Source organism: Nerophis ophidion, linkage group LG11 (assembly GCF_033978795.1).
Source record: "Nerophis ophidion isolate RoL-2023_Sa linkage group LG11, RoL_Noph_v1.0, whole genome shotgun sequence".
Classification (NCBI taxonomy): domain Eukaryota; kingdom Metazoa; phylum Chordata; class Actinopteri; order Syngnathiformes; family Syngnathidae; genus Nerophis; species Nerophis ophidion.
The window spans coordinates 29078663-29099363 of NC_084621.1; the positions used below are offsets into that span (position 1 = coordinate 29078663).

A 20701-nucleotide genomic window follows, 5' to 3' on the forward strand; every position below is an offset into this window, starting at 1 on the left:
CACCGACATGAGAGTTTGTTTCAGTGTTACAATATTTTTTTATTTTTCAATAAGTCTCTCAGTTGCTTTCCAGCAATTGTCTTTTTCCTCTTTTGTTTTCGCTCGCACTCTGGCTCCAGCCCCAACCCCGTGTCTCCTCCTGGTTGCTGCTTATAAATTAGATAAAAAGGCCCAGGTGGGCCTTCTATGCACCTGTCGCTGATTTCGAGGCTGGTCCTGGCAACACCCCGCTTCGCTGCAGGCCACGCCCCCTCTACAGTTAGCTTTAGAATAACAATGTTATTACAAAGAATAAGAGACCTATTATAATCTAGAAATGTTGGTCTTACTTAAAAATGCACGTGTTTAGTTGTGTTCAGTGTTGAAAAAAATATTATACGGCTCTTGCGGAAATACATTTTAAAATATTTGGATTCTTGGCTCTCTCAGCCAAAGGGGTTCCCGACCCCTGATCTATTTGTTCATTTGCTGTTAATATCTGCTTACTTTCTCTGTTAAAATGTTCTGTCTGTACTTCTGTTACAACGTAATAATCATGTATTCTTCTGTTTGGATAATTTACATTAGTTTTGGATGATACCACAACTGTGGGTGTCAATCTGATACCAAGTCGTTACAGTATCATACATTGGTCATATTCAAAGTCCTCATGTGTCCAGAGACATATTTCCTGAGTTTATAAAAATAAAATAAATTTAAAAAAACCCAAAGATGTTGTGATCTCAAAAATATAGACGTAATCATTGTAGTATCGATGAGATATATTTAATATTTTTGGCCAATATAACACTACATAGTAGAGATGCGCGGTTTGCGGTCTCATCCGCGGAGTCCGCGGATAAACCGCGGGTCGGGCGGGTGACATGACGAAAAAATAGATTTTAATTAGATACGGGCGGGTGGCGGTTGAACCATCCGGAAATATTTGATAAACATGGATCTGGGATCGGAATCCTTTGCCATTCAAAGAGCCATTTAAAACCTGTGTCATAAAGCGGAGAAGACAATAGGAGACGCTAAAATTCACTAGAATGACTGCCGGCAGTCACCCAGTTAATATGTATTAGGGCGTGCTATGAAGCCATTGGCTTTGTCACCTTCTACAACATGTACGTTCTGCTTGTCAGTCCAGTATCATGTTGTGTGTGGTTTCCGCGGCAACACGCACACGACTGCAAGGCATACTGGGTGACATAGAGTACACTAATGGTTGTGATATAAACAATTTTAACACTCTTAGTAATATGCGCCAAGCTGTGAAGCCACACAATACAAGATTGACAAACACATTTCGGGAGAACATCCTCACAGTAACACAACATAAACGCAACAAATACCCATAATCCTTTGTATCTGTGACACTTCCTGACTATTTTATACACCCCGCTAGCAGCAAACCCCGCCACCCCCACCCCCTCGTGCGTAGGTAAGGTGGGGTGGGGTTGGGGGCGCGGGGGTGAAAAATATATTCAGGAAATGTCACGGATACAAAGGGTTCTGGGCATTTGTTGTGTTGCGTTAATGTTGTGTTACTGTGAGGATGTTCTCCTGAAATGTGTTTGTCAATTTTGTTTGGTGTGGCTTCATAGCGTGGCGCATATTAGTAAGTGTTAAAGTTGTTTATATCACAACCATCAGTGTACTCTGTATCACCCAGTATGCCTTTCAATCTTGTACGTGTGATTGCGGAAGCTGCACACAACATGTTGCCGGACTAACAATTGGTTAGTCAGCGGGCGGTTGGCGGGCGGGTACGGTTCTGATAAAAAGTTGGTTCGGGTGGACGGCGGATGGATGACGACTACGGTGATGCGGTTGCGGATTATATAATTGCCTATCCGCGCATCTCTACTACATATAGTGCCCAAACAACAATATGCATCATACAGTAAATATTTACAGACTTATTTGGTGTACCACTAAATGGAGCCCTGGATGGACGCTTTTATGGCAGTTTTCGGAAAAATCGAAGCAAATGACAAGTCGCTCAGAGTCACCTTTGAGTTTCTGCTCGGATTAAAATGACCTCATTAGGTCATCTGGACTTCTTTACTGGAAGACGTGAGTCCATATTTAAGAATTTGCTGAGTCATCAGTACCCTTTCTGTCCATAGGATGATGAATAGTTAGCAAACAGTCTTTGGGGATTAAAATAACCTGACCAATCTCAGGCGCTGGTCTCAATCAGGGGGGTTTTCCCAAGGGCAGCAGCTGCAGGTACAACGGCTCAGCGTTCGACGGCCGTCATGAGGTTTTATTTCCAGCACGGCTCGCTGCGTGTTTGGAACCGCCCCGCTGGCTTTAAGGGGCTGGTTTCGTCAATAAAAAAAATGGGGGGGACGTCTGGCGAGAGATGTTTTTTTTTTTTTTTTAAAGTGTCACGCATGAGGGAACCAAATATGTGCCGCCATCGATGTTATTTCAAAGCCGTCGAGTCGATCCACTGAAGCCTTTCCGCACAGGCGCACGCACGTGCACGTTTCCACTTAGTTGCGTGCAGTTTTGCATGCCAGAGACGTCCTTTTAAAGTCGGTGAAAGTAACTTATTGTGCTGCAGCTACAAAAGGCTTTGCAGTTTTCATTTGATGTGGTATTAATAATCCCCTAAAACTCCGTCAGGGAATCCTACCAAGAATTCAGTCAGGTGATGACGTCATCCTTTAGCAGTTTGAACATGCATTGATTTTTGTAAGCCTCACTTTTCTAATAAATTTGATTTTGTACAAACTTTTTTCCAAGATTTTGCCCCATATTTGTATATTGTCTTGATTATTATACAACCAAAACATTGCTTGTAACAAAATAGCCTCTTACGATTCTGGCTCCTCTTTTTGTTTCCTTTTCCCAAAAATGTTCTATTTAGAGTATTTTATTATTTATTTATTGTATTTATTTATATCTGCACCTTATTGCTATTTTATCCTGTACTACAACAAGCTAATGCAACAAAATTCTGTTCTTATCTGTACTGTAAAGTTCAAATTTGAATGACAATAAAAAGGAAGTCAAAGTCGAAGTTTTAAAGGGGAGCTGCACTTTTTTGGAATTCTGCCTATCACTCTCTATTATGCATTCTAACTCATACAATACAGCAGCGGTCACAAACGCGGTGCCCGCGAGCACCAGGTAGCCTGTAAGGACCAGATGAGTAGCCCGCTGGCCTGTTCTAAAAATAGCTCAAATAGCAGCACTTAACAGTGAGCTGCCTCGATTTTATCGTATTTTATTTATTTACTGGCAAGCTGGTCTCGCTTTGCTCGACATTTATAATTCTAAGAGAGACAAAACTCAAATAGAATTTGAAAATCCAAGAAAATATGTTAAAGACTTGGTCTTCACTTGTTTGAATAAATTATATTTTTTTACTTTGCTTCTTATAACTTTCAGAAAGACAATTTTAGAGAAAAAATACAACCTTAAAAATGATTTTAGGATTTTTAATCAGATATACCCTTTTACCTTTTAAATTCCTTCCTGACAATTTAAATCAATGTTCAAGTATATTTTTTTTATTGTAAAGAATAATAAATACATTTTAATTCAATTGTTCATTTTAGCTTCTGTTTTTTCAACAAAGAATATTTCTGAATTATTTTTTCAAACTTATTATGATACAAATTCAAAAAAATTATTCTAGCAAATGTAGAAAATCTGTAGAATCAAATTTAAATCTTATTTCAAAGTCTTTTGAATTTCTTTAAACATTTTTGTTCTGAAAAATCTAGAAGAAATAATGATTTGTCTTCGTTAGAAATATAGCTTGGTCCAATTTGTTATATATTCTTACAAAGTGAAGGTTGGATTTTAACCAATTCAAAACAAGTCATCAACATTTTTAAATTAATCTTAATAAGGAAAAATTACTAGTGATGTTCCATAAATTTTTTTTTTAATTTTTTTCAAAAAGATTTCTAATTAGCTAGTTTTTCTGTTATTTTTTTTCAGTTGAATTTAAAATTTTAAAGAGTCGAAATTGAAGATAAACTGTTTCAAAATTTAATTTACATTTTTTTCGTGTTTTCTCCTCTTTTAAACCGTTCAATTAAGTGTTTTTTTCAAAATGTATTCTCTACAAAAAACCCTCTGTAAAAGGAAAAAAAATGTACGACGGAATGACAGACAGAAATACCAATTTATATATACATATACATATATATATATATATACATATATATATATATATATATATATATATATATATATATATATTTATTTATTTATTAAAGGTAAATTGAGCAAATTGGCTATTTCTGGCAATTTATTTAAGTGTGTATCAAACTGGTAGCCTTTCACATTAATCAGTACCCAAGAAGTAGCTCTTGGTTTCAAAAGGGTTGGTGACCCCTGCAATAAGGCAAGTAACAATGAAGCTGATAGCCCATAAAGCCCTCTAAATAACTTCCAAAAACCGCCAACAATACTCCATTTACATCTCGTGACTTCAGTATTAAGCAAATATTATGGATATTGTTATTATAAGCCCTAACGCTGACAAATTATTTTCAGTGGCACCGTGATCACAGGTCGCTAACTAGCTTATGCTGCTTCTGACAGACTGGTGAAAGTCTCGCCTGGAAAGTAGAAGGAGGTGGACATAAACGGAGATGGTAATTTTTTGACAACATAAAAATGTTTGCGGCACCTTTTCTTATTTAACCCTTCGTGAGGATTATGATTAATTATTCATCTAAACGGAAAGATGTGAACATCCCATCAGTCAGCATTCCGGTGAGAGAAGACATTGTACAGTATGTGATTGTTTTATTACGTTCGTAGTTTGTATTTCTTGTTTAGTACTTAGCAATACTGTTACATGATGCTTAACGTTTCAATAAAGGTTCTAAGACTTGTAGCTCAGTGGTTCTCAACCTTTTTTCAGTGATGTACCCCCTGTGAACAATTTTTTTTAATTCAAGTACCCCCTAATCAGAGCAAAGCATTTTTGGTTGAAAAAAAGAGATGAAGTAAAATACGTCATCATTTTCTGATTTATTAAATTGTATAACAGTGCAAAATATTGCTCATTTGTAGTGGTCTTTCTTGAACTATTTGGAAAAAAAGATATAAAAATAACTAAAAACTTGTTGAAAAATAAACAAGTGATTCAATTATAGATAAGTATGTCAAAACTATCAACTTATGGATCAACCCTGTTTGCATGCCTGGCAGTGTTTGCTAAATCGCAACAAAGCAGCCCAACAGTTATATGATCCTCTTTTAGACTCTTACTAATCTACTTGTTCATATCCTCTTACTTTCTACTGTAACACATTTCCATCTACACTTTTTAAACTTAAAGCACTTATCTCTTCTGTTGCTTCAAGCTTGTTGAGCAGCCAGCTTGGCTATTAGATTGTTTGCTAATACTTGCTTTGATAGAAATTATCACTTTTGTGATAATAATATTATTATAATAATAATAATAATAGAAACAATAACTGTAGTTTATTTGTCGCAACTGAGAAAAATTGACTTTGGGGAGGGGCACCACACGGTCTATGGCAGGGGTCGGGAACCTTTTTGGCTGAGAGAGCCATACAAGCCAAATATTTTAAAAAGTATTTCTGTGAGAGCCCTATAATATATTTTTTTAACACTGAATACAACTAAATGCGTGCATTTTTAAGTAAGACCAACATTTCTAGAGTATAATAAGTCTCTTATACGTTTTAATAACATTGTTATTCTGAAGCAAACCAACAATAAATAAAATAATTCTTACCGTTAATGCGACTTTTTGAACAGGTGCGGTAGAAACCGGATGGATGGATTAAAATGCATGAGAATGTTTTATATTTTGAACTTTATTTTTGACACTGCGATTACCAGCGGAATTATTAATTACTTACCGTGTTAAGCAATGTCAGCTAAGATTTATCTGAGAGCCAGGTGCAGTCATCAAAAGAGCCACATCTGGCTCTAGAGGCATAGGTTCCCTACCCCTGGTCTATGGTGATACGGTTAGCTGCTAGCTGCCCATGTGGCAGTTACTCCTGTCGATTGGCGAATAGAGCATTGGAAATAGGAATCAGCGTTAAAAAATCTGGACAGCCAGTTCCCATCAATGCCCATTGCTAGATGACCAACCCTAATTGCCAGCAGTGGTGGGTACTGTAAATTTTAAATTATGCTAAATGTGTATACATTTCATTTATCATTTGTATGCATTTCACATTGTTTTCTGCAATGTAAACTGTAATTGTTCTCCATTCTCCGGATCATCAATTGGATGTGCATTCTTTCCTCTAGAATCAATTATTTCAGTTTTCATATGATTCAGCCTTTGTAGAACGTTTTTCAGGTGAATTATGAATAAAAGAGGAGGTATCACAGTCAAACAAAGATGGGTCTCACCCACCTTCGGGACTAGCTCATGATCGCCCAGCCTGGGTTTACCGGGCAGCCAGCTCGGACCGTTGACAAACGTCAACACTTTGTTTTTCATGCTGGTGTAGGTGCTGGCCCGTCTCCACAAAGACAAATAGTAGTGGAACTGAAACAGGAAGGAAATAAACTTCAAATGCAGAAGGTGTGGTGGGTAATAGAGTAAAGAAATAAAACAAACAGCAATCGAAGAAAGCGACTGCCCAGCAGGCACAGGATCATTGATACGTTGATTATACAAACATGTTTTTTTCAAAACTGACTTCTAAACCACAATGCAAAATGTTGTCTCAATTTGTAAATTGAGAAAACGTTTATGTCCAACCTTGGATCCACCTTATTGGTTGGGAAATGACCAAATTTCAATGGTTAAATCAACATCACAACCTGACATTGAATAAAGGTTTTAAAAAGCATGTTGTTTCAACGTCAGGGTTTCCTGCAGCTCTTTGTTGCTAAGGTGGCCGCCTTAACAACAGAGTTGTCGCCTAAGCAAAAGTCTTTCTTAAAGGCCTACTGAAACCCACTACTACCCACCACGCAGTCTGATAGTTTATATATCAATGATGAATATTAACATTGCAACACATGCCATTACGGCCTTTTTAGTTTACTAAATTACAATTTTAAACTTCCCGGGAGTTTCGTCTTCGAAACGTCGTGTAATGATGACGTGTACGCAAGACGTCACGGGTTTTTAGGAAGTATGAGCGCTGCGCACACACACAGCTAAATGTCGTCTGCTTTAACGGCATAATTATACAGTTTTTTGGACATCTTTGTTGCTGAATCTTTTGCAATTTGTTCAATTAATATTAGAGAAGTCACAGTAGAAAAATGGAGTTGGGAAGTTTTAGCCTTTAGCCACACAAACACACGGTGATTCTTTGTTTAAAATTCCTGGAGGTGAAACTTTCCTATGGATCAGAGCGCGGTCAAGAGAACATGGATCCCGACCACATGTCAACCAGCAGGTTTTGGTGAGAAAATTGTGGTTAAAAAGTCAGTTCTTAACGGAGAAAAGCTGAGCTTGTGCCGTCCATAGCTGCCGTCGACTCCCCTGAGACACTGCGCATCAAGGCACCCGCGGAGACACCCTTCCGACTATCAGGTAATATTAAACTCACTAAAACACTAGCAACACAAAAGAAAGATAAGGGATTCTCCACAATAAACTTAGTAAATGTGTCTAAAAACATCGGAATCCGTCCCAATGCAATCGCGTTTTTTTTTGGGTTTTTTTCTTGTCCGTCGCAATCAATATCCTCAAACACGAATCTTTCATCCTCGCTCAAATTAATGGGGAAATTGACATTTTCTCGGTTCGAATAGCACTTTTTGTTGGAGGCTCTCATAAAAAACAATGTGAATATGTGAGGAGCCATCAAACATGTGACGTCATCGTCTGCGACTTCCGGTAGAGGCAGGGCATTTCTCTTAGCACCGAAAGTTGCGAACTTAACGTGGATGTTCTCTACTAAATCCTTTCAGCAAAAATATGGCAATATCATAAAATGATCAAGTATGACACATAGAATGGACCTGCTATCCCCGTTTAAATAAGAAAATCTCATTTCAGTAGGCCTTTAACAAGCAGCTCCGCTTCTTTCTGCCTTTGTCTGTCAATACTCTCTGCAGCACCCAGCATTGTCCCAACCACAGAACCATCTGATTGATTACAAGCAGAGCAGTAACAGCCAATCAGCAGTGCGTATTCAGAGCGGTAACAGCCAATCAGCACTGCCCATTCAGAGCGCATGGAGTCAGTGCTCCAGCGTCGTGATGAGCAGATAGGTGTTTAGCAGGTAAGCAAGCATCAGGCAGTGAACTCTCCCCAAATTATAATAAAACACCTCCCAGTCAGCTACTAGTAACATCACTATGTGCCCGTTGACATTCTAGAAACATAAACGGCAGCTTAGCTCGCTCGCAGTCGTCGAGGAGAGGGCTAATTAGCTTTCAGCGTAGCGTTAGCTCATTTTGAGGTGTGTGTGTGTGTGCATTACGGACAGCAAAGCTCTGTCTGTCCGTTATTTCACTTTACATTTTCTGTGTTGATTGAGCTGTGTTGAAGTAGAAAAAAAGGAAATTATGTTAAATGAAGAGTTTCCTCTAAGCTGTCTCTGATAGTTGATATAATAATGTAACTGCATCATAAAGCCTACATGAACTCCATGGTGTTCAGGGATGAATAGTCTCTCCTATTGCTATTGTACTATTTTTTCAACTATAGTTGCATTAATCATTAACAATGGAGCAGCCTAGTTTTGAATGGCAGGGTCCCTGCTATGACATGTTGATAAATATATACAATTTACAAAATAAACATCAATTACAGGCTTCCCAAATGCTGTATTAAATTAAGTATGATGAGTTGAACAAATGTCAGTATGTAGAATAATAATGACATACTTAGTATCTCAGGTAACTAGGACTGTTTTGTTTTTACTTTATGGAAAAAATAATGAGATATCTATCATATGTCGCCATTTAGCATATGGAGCGGAAAACACAATCAAAAATTGTAGGCTTCCTAACGCGACAAAGCCGGCCTACTTCACCACAGCCTGTAGTCAATTTTCCCCCAGGATGTGGTGGCAGCGACGAGGTGTAGACGTGATGGCAACAGGCTTGGTTACACCGATCCTTACACCCACCCACCCCCTCCCCCGGTCTGTCCGCCGGAGAGACACAACCTTAACTAACACATTTTCTGGGGGAAACACGAAACATTGTACTCGTGATGTAAAATATTGGTTGGAAAATGACCAAATTTAAATGGTTCACAACATAAAAACCCAACATTCTATAAATGTCATCAAAAAACATGTTCCAACGTTAGGTTTGAGTTTTTCAACGTCAGGACCTAATTCAACAAGTTCTCAATGTTGTTTCAATGGTGAAGATTTAATGCGACACAAAACCCACGAGCCCATGTTTCATCTACCAGACTTGTTTTTATGGATGGATGTACGAAAGAGAGAGGGACTCACCTGATTCGTGATGATTTCAAACGTGTTGACAGGGAAGACCAAGCCGTACATCACTTTGTCCTCCTCTGCAGCAAAGGTGCCTGAGGGTTTTTGTAAATATTATTTTGTCTTTCACTTGTATGCCACACTAATGTTTTTGTATAATGCTTAGCGCTAGCCTGGTTAACACACTATAGTCGCGATACTTCTTAACATAACGTGGCAAATTATTTAATTGCTTATTAATGAAGGTTTTTTTTCTTACTTGCCAAAAAAGCAGATTCAGATTACCGTATTTCCTTGAATAGCCGCCGGGGCGCTAATTACAGTAATTTAAAACCTCTTCTCACTCCTGCGCTTATTCAAAGCATGCGGTAAAAGTAAGCAGGTGCTAATAATTTTAAATCATTTTCTCACCCCTGCGCTTACCAATGACTTGCAGTAAAAAATTGAGTGTGATAAAAAATAAATAATATACAATTCTTCTGCGTCCGCGGCCCGTGACCACTGCTCTACAGCATGTCATCATGCCCACTTTTACACCATGCTGTCTGCGTGCCGGCCGGACACATGCATGTCGCTGATTCTTGTATGAGATTGCAATGCATACTTGGTCAACAGCCATACCTTTTATACTGATGGTTGTGATATAAACAACTTTAAAACTCTTAATAATATGCGCCACACTCTGTGAACCCACACCAAGCACATTTCTGGAGAGCATTGGCTCTGTGGCACATTATAAACGCAGCATAGGGATTACCCATAATGCCGTGCATCCGTGACACTTGGCTGTATTATACACGCACGTGCCCCCAACCCCGCCCACCTCAACCAACGCACGGAGAAGAGGTGGGGGAGGGGGGCGGGGTTTGGTGCCAGCGAGTGTATGGTGTAGCCAGGAGTCATGGATGCATTGCATTCTGGGTAAGTGTTATGTTGCGTTTATAATGTGTTACAGAGCCAATGTTCTCCAGAAATGTGTTTGGTGTGGGTTCACAGAGTGTGGAGCATATTATTAAGAGTGTTAAAGTTGTTTATAAATAAATAAATGATAAATGGGTTGTACTTGTATAGCACTTTTCTACCTTCAAGGTACTCAAAGCGCTTTGACACTACTTCCACATTTACCCATTCACACACACATTCACACACTGATGGAGGGAGCTGCCATGCAAGGCGCCAACCAGCACCCATCAGGAGCAAGGGTGAAGTGTCTTGCTCAGGACACAACGGACGTGACGAGGTTGGTACTAGGTGGGATTTGAACCAGGGACCCTCGGGTTGCGCACGGCCACTCTACCACTGCGCCACAACCATTAGTGTGATCTGTATGGCTAAGGAACAAGACCCCTGGTTTGCACACAGTAAAAGCAAAAAAAAACTCCTCCCCCATTTTGAAAAAGACGGCAGGGGAAGCGTCACTCGTAGCGTCACGAATATGACCCGGCGGTTAAAGTAAGCATGCGCTTATTAATTTGGGGAGCCAGTTTTACCCGGCAGTAATTCAAGGCAGGCGCATATTACATGCCCGGCGGCTATTCAAGGAAATACGGTATATTATTTTCAAATGTTTCTCAAAAGCAGAACTAAGCCTCACCAGGGAGGGCAGCAAAGTAATAAGATGCAAACTTCAGGACTATAAAATGTGTTAGACATCTGTCGGTCCAAAGAAAGTACTCAAGATAGGTAGCAAATTTGTTACTTTAAAGGTATTGACCGAACTCCCTCTGCACCAACTCGTACCGATTCACTTAAGATCAAACTGTACCATTTTCTATACGTTAGTTTCAGGTCTGTTTGCACTTGGCGGGCAAACAGGCATATTTATTGCAAGCTGCCTCTTTGTAAGGTTACCATATTTCATGTCAACAAAGCAAGCATATTTTTCAGACCACAGGACTCACCGGATTTTAAGGCGCACTGCCAATGAGCCAATCTATTCAGGTTTGTTTTCATACAAAAAGGCACACAGGATTTTAAGGCGCATTAAAGGGGTCATTTTTCTTTTTCTACATTTAAAACACTTCCTTGTGGTCTACATAACATGTGATGGTGGTTCTTTGGTCAAAATGTTGCATGAATGTTTTACAGACCATTTGAGCCACTTTCTGACCGTCTTTTCAGGAGGGTGGGTCTTATTACACGTGCTTCCACTTAGTCTTCTCTCCGTCATCTTTGTTGTAGATTTTAGCGCTTCCATACTGACAGATATACGTTAGAACTGTACGCTACTCTATATTAGAAATGGCAAAAGCGGAGGATGAATGCCTTACAACAGGAAGATAGAGAAAAAGAAAGATCCTATTGACTACGGCGCAGACTACAATGGCTGATGCGCGCACATTTTCGGGACTTATGCAGATCCCAACTACACATCAGCAGGTACCAATAGGTAAGAAACGTTTTTGCATAATATTGTGAAAAAAACACCTAATATGTCTCCTAATAGTTGTCATTTTGGTCTCCTTATACACACACCAAAATAAGGCTCACCGGGTTATAAGGCGCACTGTTTATTCTTGACAAAATGAAAAGATTTTAAGTTCACTTTATAGTCCGAAAAATACGGTAATAAAAAGAGGCTCCACTTTTCCAAATTTACATTGCATATACCATATACATGCTACTGATTAAAATCAACGATTTTACATGGCCATTTTAACACCTCCAAATTTGGTAAGGAAACCCACAACTAAGATGCATGTTACAATCAAACAGCTGGAATATACAGTGCTTACAGTATAAACACTTTGTAGGACTCAACAAAATAAAAGACTGGTACATTCAAGTAAGTGTTGCTAACTCCTTAGTATGGAAAGTAGATGTTGGCTATCCTAAAAGCCTTAATTGCCTCATTTGCATAATTGATTGCTATGGTCACTGTATAAAAAAGGAATATCGCGCTGGGACAGATACAAAAGAGACCTAATTAGTGTTTTAAATATGATTTAATCTGAAAATAAGGATTATTTTAGTCATGATAGGATTTTTTTTCTACATTTATAACACTACCTTGTGGTCTACAAACCATTTTCTGGTGGTTCTTTGGTAAAAATTCTGCATCGATTATGCTTAACAGATCAACTTCAAACCGCTTCCTGACTTTCTCCCATTTTGTGGGCGGTCATTTTGAAATGCCTCTACATAGACAGAGTCTTCTCCCTGTCAGCCATGTTGTAGTTTTTAGCGCTACACACTACTTTGTATGAGAAATGGCAACAGCGGAGGATGCATGTGCATGTACGAGTCAGTCGGCCCCATAACAAGATAGAGAAAAAGAAGGAACCCTTTGATTACAACGTCGGACTACAATGGTGGACTCGCGCAAAGCTTTCTGGGTAAACCAATTGGAAAAATGCCACCAATAGGGCAAAATCTAAACAAACGGAAGGCAAGATTGTTTTATAAATCTTTCCGCCATGCCTCCACGGCTTGATTTCTAGTTTTCGGGACTTACGCAGATCCCAAATACACAAAAACAGGTACCAATAGGTTAGAACAATTGCTTTTGTATGAAAGTCCCCTTTGAATTTAAATACATGTGGTTGCTCTTTGTTAGAGATTATTACCGAATCTATTGACCGGCTCGTTAACGTGAATGATGAGATCAGGACGTTGCAGTGCTTTATTTTGCCTGAAATGACAGTAAAACATTTATGTCCCAATCTCACTCTGCAAACGAAGGTGGAAACAGCAGAGGATATTCACTTTTGGTTCTTGTCTCTACTCTGACTGCTACTCTAAACCGCCGTCTGTGAGGAGGGGGCCTCATGGCCTCACATGCTGCTCATTGAGGACATTCATCTCAGAGTACCGCGTGCTTTCATGTCGCCAAAAAATCCCCCAAAAAGTCACGAGATTTGTTGCTGGGGGCTTTTTGATGGGTAAAATAAAAGTTGCTAGGAGGATTGGAAAGTCGCCAGATTTAGAGTTGGCAACATTGATTCAATTAAAGATAGCTCTAAGTTTCCAATGTATTTTTACACAATATAAGAATGACGTAGTTCGCCCAAAGCTGACGAAAAAGTCACATACGGGTTGCGTTCAGGTCGCATTAAGTTTAGACTGAAGGTACATTTGAAAAGATAAGATTCCAACCGGATTTGGACTACCTGCTGATGTGGCCTGAATCTGATGCCCTAAAATCAGATTTGAAGCCCTTTGGAGTGTTTAGACTGGCAAAAAAAAATCTGATCTCTGTCACTTGAGGGCAAAAATAAAGCTAATACAGACATTTACATCAAGTGTTGCCTTCTTTACAACACTTACCGTATTTTTCGGACTATAAGTCGCATTTTTTTTCAGAATTGGCCGGGGGTGCGACTTATGTGAAATGATTAACATATTACCGTAAAATATCAAATATTATTATTTATCTAATTTCTCGGAAGAGACGAAGAAAATGTCAATCGTCACACACACGTCAACCAATAAGAATTCGGCGGGGGAGGGTCACGGCAGAAGTGCATTGTGGGTCAAGGAATGATAACTGCTATATGCTATATGCTACTGCCGTAGCTATTAAATTGGATCATTTCATCGTTGGCGATAACTTATAAAAACTGTGAAGGGCTGAACAAAAATTTGACCGAAAAGGAAATCATGTACTGCAGATTACAAGCTGGACGTAGTGAAATATGCAGCAGAAAACGACAAGAGGAAGCGGCGCATACCCTTGGAGTTGGCAGAGTTGTTTAGAAGCGACATCGAGGAAGAAAATTTCATCGGATTTATCGATTAGGAGTGAGATTGTTTGGTAAACGTATAGCATGTTCTATATGTTATAGTTATTTGAATGACTCTTACCAAAATGTGTTACGTTAACATACCAGGCACCTTCTCAGTTGGTTATTTGTGCGTCATATAACGTACACTTATTCAGTCTGTTGTTCACTAGTCTTTATTTATTTTAAATTGCCTTTCAAATGTCTATTCTTGGTGTTGGATTTTATCAAATAAATGTCCCCCAAAAATGCGACTTCTACTCCAGTGCGAAGTATATATGTTTTTTTTTCCTTCTTTATTATGCATTTTCGGCCGGTGCGATGTATACTCCGGAGCGATTTATAATCCGGAAAATACGGTGTATAAGGCGTAACATTTTTTGCGGCTACAGTTTTTTGTATTTTTGGTCGAATATAGCTCTTTCAACATTTTGGGTTACTTACCGCTGGACTCAAGTCTTGTTGTTGACTAAAATAATCCATGTTATTTTAGTTATCTGAAATAATCTTTAGTGTGAATTCCATCAGAAAACACCCAAAACACCACAATTGCAATCTTATAAATGGATTCAAATGCTAAAAGACGACAATAAGCAGGGTTAATCACTACGGATTCAGCACGGGGCGTTCATCCACTTGAGGATAGTGTACTTGATGCAACAACAAGGTAACAGACAAAAATCCTCACATCCTCATTCTAGCACTAAAAAGGAGAATGCTTACCGAACAATCGGTCCCATATGATCAGAATGCCCCCGTAGTTCTTGTCAATGCAGTACTCATTCCTCCCTGGTGGAAAAGCGCTTCAGGTTAGGAGAATACTACATCCCAGCAGGGACAAGACATTGATGCAACGTTGATTATACAAACCCCGTTTTCATATGAGTTGGGAAATTGTGTTAGATGTAAATATAAAAGTAATACAACAATTTGCAAATCATTTTCAACCCATATTAAGTTGAATATGCAACAAAGACAACATATTTGATGTTCAAACTGATGAACATTTTTTTTTTTGCAAATAATCATTAACTTTAGAATTTGATGCCAGCAACACGTGACAAGAAAGTTGGGAAAGGTGGCAATAAATACTGATAAAGTTGAGGAACGCTCAACAAACACTTATTTGGAACATCACACAGGTGTGCAGGCTAATTGGGAACAGGTGGGTGCCATGATTGGGTATAAAAACAGCTTCCCACAAAATGCTCAGTGTTTCACAAGACAGGATGGGGCGAGGTACACCCCTTTGGGGGGGCGTGGCGCAGTTGGGAGAGTGGCTGTGCTCAACCCGAGGGTCCCTGGTTCAATCCCCACCTAGTACCAACCTTGTCACGTCCGTTGTGTCCTTGAGCAAGACACTTCACCCTTGCTCCTGATGGGTGCTGGTTGGCGCCTTGCATGGCAGCTCCCTCCATCAGTGTGTGAATGTGTGTGTGAATGGGTGAATGTGGAAGTAGTGTCAAAGCGCTTTGAGTACCTTGAAGGTAGAAAAGCGCGTTTCAAGTACAACCCATTTACCATTTCTCCACAACTGCGTGAGCAAATAATCAAACAGTTTAAGAACATCGTTTCTAAAAGTGCAATTGCAAGAAAATGAGTGATTTCAAAATCTACGGTCCATAATATGATCAAAAGGTTTAGAGAATCTGGAGAAATCACTCCAAGTAAGCAGCATGGCCTTAAACCAACATTGAATGACCGTGACCCTCAATCCCTCAGACGGCACTGTATCAAAAACCGACATCAATCTCTAAAAGATATCACCACATGGGCTCAGGAATACTTCAAAAAACCACTGTCACTAAATATAGTTTGTCGCTACATCTGTAAGTGCAAGTTAAAGCTCTACTATGCAAAGCCAAAGCCATTTATCAACAACATCCAGAAACGCCGCCGGCTTCTCTGGGCCCGAGATCATCTAAGATGGACTGATGCAAAGTGTAAAAGTGCTCTGTGGTCTGGCGAGTCCACATTTCAAATTGTTTTTGGAAATATTCGACATTGTGTCATCCGGACCAAAGGGGAAGCGAACCATCCAGACTGTTATCGACGCAAAGTTCAAATGTCAGCATCAGTGATGGTATGCATCTGCGAAGGCACCATTAATGCTGAGAGGTACATACAGGTTTTGGAAAAAAATATGCTGCCATCTAAGCGCCGTCTTTTTCATGGACACCCCTGCTTATTACATTAAGACACTGCAACAGCGTGGCTTCGTAAAAAAAGAGTGTGGGTACTTTGCTGGCCCGCCTGCAGACCAGACCTGTCTCCCATCAAAAATGTGTGGCGCATTATGAAGTGTAAAATACGACAACAAGACCCCGGACTGTTGAACGACTGAAGCTCTACATAAAATAAGAATGGGAGAGAATTCCAATTTCAAAGTTTCAACAATTAGTTTCCTCAGTTCCCAAACGTTTATTGAGTGTTGTTAAAAGAAAAGGTGATGTAACACAGTGGTGAACATGCCCTTTCCCAACTACTTTGGCACGTGTTGCAGCCATGAAATTATAAGTTAAATATAATTTGCAAAAAAAAATAACGTTTATAAGTTTGAACATTAATTATCTTGTCTTTGTAGTGCATTCAATCGAATATGGGTTGAAAAGGATTTGCAAATCATTGTATTCTGTTTATATTTACATCTAACACAATTTCCCAACTCAAATGGAAACGGGGTTTGTCAAATAAAAACTAAAAGGTCAACAAAAATGTAGCTCAAACTGCTTTTTACCGTGGTGAACTCTGTGATGCTTTGGAGTGTTGAAGATCCATTCCAAAGGTCCCAGGTCTCGGACCAACTTAAAAAAAAGAAAAGGAAATTACATAAACTATGAACGTCTCTTAAGACAGTCTTGGACTTGAATGCCAAACAGACTGTTGGTGAGGTCATAGAAAACCTTGACATATTCCACGCGACTATCAGGGTGGAGAAGAAATGCACAGTTTGCCAGCAATTACTACAGTTATTACCACGTAATGTAGCGTCTGGTAGTTTTGCCTGGCCTAAAAGAATCCCGTCACTTCACTTTGATTGCGTCTGGACAAAAGCAGCACTTGTGTGCCAATGAATTACACGGGGGAAGAAAGAAAGAAAAAACATAAAGGAGGCATAAATTACCTCCCTTCAGAAAATGACGACTATTACGAGCGCCTTGACTAATAGCGCACTGAAGGTTTTGGAAGGGGTTCCAACACCATTCATTCCCTGGAAGCGTCGTAAAAGTGATACTCGCCGTGGTTCTGAGAGGCAGAGAGAGAGAGGCCATGCGCTTCTGTTTGGAATATTTCATAGTATCTCATTATTTTTTATTGAGGACAGGTTCCGTGGCCGTCTGGACTAAAGAGGACAGATTAGTGCTGGCACGGAGATACTCCGATACGGAATGAGATCCTTTCCAGCAACAGCATTTATTCATAAACAGACTACATAAATAATATAAAGGTTGCAGCAACAGGCCTTCATTTCCCTCATGGTATCAATAAAGAACATCTACCAAGACATCAAATGGCTACAGTGTAAAAGAGAGTTGTTAAAAAAATAAACCTTACACAACATGCTTGTTTAGGATGTATACTTAAGAGTTTTGCCTGTATTGACAATCCTTAAGTAAAACAAGATCATGTGTTTTTTTTTTAATGCATTCCGACTCCAAAATAAATGTTGGCAAAAGTCAGCTAACAATGGAGCTAATCGGAGTCGTTATATTTCGCCAATAAAGCACTCTAAAAAAAAAAATTCAAAAAACCTCCACCATGATTTTATATACACACTGTAATACATGTAGTGTAGTGACAGGCACATTCATAATAAATTTTAATGTTTACATAGGTTCCAGCAACCCCTGTGACCCCGAACGGGACAAGCGGAAGGTAAATGGATGGATGGATATTTTGCTCATTTTAAGCATACGGCGACGCATTAATTTCACAGAGGCATCACAACATTCCATTTTCTCTTCAACAACAACACCACTACTACTCATGCAGACTATATTTGAGACAAAATAATACAACTACAACTTACTATACAAGGTCTGCTCTCCCTGGGATGCAGACTGATGGGATGTTTATATATTCCCGTTTAGATAAAGAATTAATCATTCATGTCTTTCATCATTGCCGGGTATAAATTGGCTGATCAACTTCTCGGTTCATGTTCACAACCTTCTGATGTCCAGGTGAAAGGCATGATTTTTTTTAATCTAGAATCAACTTTCACCAGTTCAGAGGCGGTGCAGCAGCTCACAAGCTGATGATGTCAATACAGCAGTAAAAGCTATTATGCTCTCTCTGATCAATGTGCCACTAAAAGAAGGTCCTAAACATTAGCGCCAATAATAACAATATTGCTAATACTTGGTTAATATTAAGGTCACAAAATGATAATAGAGTACTGTTGGCCCTCTTTGGATGTTTTTTAATGGGTTTTATGGGCGCAATACACGCAACGACATCATCACTACAAGGGGTGTGGGAAAAAATCGATTCGAATACGAATCGAATCGTTTACATTGTGCGTTTCAGAATTGATTCTCATTTTTTTTAAAATCAATTTTTTTTTTATTATTATTTTTTTTAATCAATCCAACCACTACACAGCAATACCATAACAATGCAATCCAATTCCAAAACCAAACCTGACCCAGCAACACTCAGAACTGCAATAAACAGAGCAATTGAGAGGAAACACAAACACGACACAGAACAAACAGAAAGTAATAAAACAAAAATTAATATTATCAACAACAGTATCAATATCAATTATAATTTCAGCATAGCAGTGATTAAAAATCCCTCACTGAAATTATCATTAGACATTTATAAAAATAATTTAAAAAAATAGTATCACAGTGGCTTACACTGTGATGTCCAATGTTTTCACAAACATAAAATAAGTCATATTTTTGGTTCGTTTAATAGTTAAAACAAATTAAAATTATTGCAACCAGTTGATAAAACATTGTCATTTACAATTATAAAAGCTTTTTTTTTTTTTTTAAATCTACTACTCGGCTAGCATGTCAGCAGACTGGGGTAGATCCTGCTGAATTCCTATGTATTGAATGAATACAGAATCGTTTTGAATCTGGAAAATATGGTTTTTGATTCGAGAATCCAATTGAATCGAAAAAAATCGATATATTATCGAATCGTGACCCCAAGAATCGATATTGAATGTAATCGTGGGACACACAAAGATTCATAGCCCTAATCACTACTATTGGCTCCATTGTGAGCTGACATTTATTTAAGAGTTAGAATGCATAAAAAAAGACATGTGTTCTTGTCTATCATAAGGATTCCGAATGATAAGCGATTTTGTGCAGTTCCGCTTTAAAAAGGTGCTTATGTGAATCATGATATTCAATGAAAAATTTAGGAGTGGACAATAGATAATATTATGAAATAGCTCAAATAAAAAAATGCTCCAATGAGGCAAGATTACTCCTACTGTGCTCTAGTTGGGGTAGGGAGAGCAAATCAAGTGCTCCTTTTTTTTCTACTTGCCGCACTGTAAGCCTATAAGCCTAAACCTCCCTTGAGTTCATTATAAACAAAAATAATATCCATCTTGTGGGGCTTGTTGGTGCTATATTTTGCAACAACATTTCTGCAAACATTACACAGAGAGGAGGAAAATAAAAAAAACTCACGATTCAACACTTTATCAGCCACCTGAAATGCCAGCGTCACTATGACGATAATTTTAAAAGTCTAATACAAGCCAGCCGTAAAGAAAAGGTCTTGTTCCTTTCCCCGCAGCGTTTGAAAAGTGCAAAATGTTTGCAGAGAAACGACTGTAGAGACTGGCTTTTGTCAGACATACACTTCTGCAAACCCAAATTTTATTGACTCTTTCTTACCTGCAGGGGTGCAAATACCTACACTTGAAATCTACATTTAGAAAAAAAAAAAGATATACTGTGGATCTGGGTTTGGTTTTGACTCATCATGAAGAATGCACTAACGACCGTAAAAGTCCCAAACAGAAAGAGATAATACAATATTATCTGCTGTGGTTCTTTGAGCGCACTGCAACTAGACCTGGATAGTCCCGCTCCACAATGCTTCAATCACATGCAGGATTCTCACAGGAATGAGGCAAAAACTAACCGATTAACCTGTTTATCAGTCTTGAGAAGCAGAAAGCTGTGGGTTCAAAAGAAAAACTAAATAATGTTCATTACTGTGAATGTCACAACAGCATGTTTACATGTTTCTGCCCACTAGGCCACCATTTTCTAGTCCTACCCCCCAACCCTTTCACTTTAATTGTATTTTTCTATTTGTCGCACTTTTATTATTATGATTTTTATTTAGCACTTTTTTTTTATTTTTTTCTTTATTCGACCCGCTTTTTGCACTATTTTGTTCAGCTCATTCATTGTTTATGTTCTTTGTTTGTTTTTTTTTTGCTCTATACTTTTTTTTTTTAACCTGTAAAGCACTTTGGTTCAATTTAAAAATTGTTGTAAACGTGCTATATAAATAAAAGTGACTTGACTACAAATTGATTTAAAAAAAACTATTCAAAAAGGTACTGTGCAAGAAATACCAGTCAGGTCAAGGGTCATACACCAAGGTAAAGTCATGTTTGTGACAAAAAGCTGA

At 38.7% G+C, this 20701-nt stretch overlaps 1 protein-coding gene across 4 annotated transcripts in view; it reads right to left on the reverse strand.

Annotated features, from left to right (window-relative positions):
• The window catches only part of agmo (alkylglycerol monooxygenase), a 227004-nt gene that overhangs the window by 116308 nt on the left and 89995 nt on the right, over positions 1–20701 (reverse strand). For all 4 annotated transcript variants that reach the window (XM_061915521.1, XM_061915520.1, XM_061915523.1 and 1 more), the window contains 4 exons: positions 16821–16887; positions 14807–14872; positions 9378–9457; positions 6359–6493 (listed from right to left, as the gene is read on the reverse strand). In XM_061915521.1, the coding sequence (XP_061771505.1) occupies positions 6359–6493; positions 9378–9457; positions 14807–14872; positions 16821–16887 (348 nt within the window). The remainder of the gene's footprint in view (positions 1–6358; positions 6494–9377; positions 9458–14806; positions 14873–16820; positions 16888–20701) is intronic.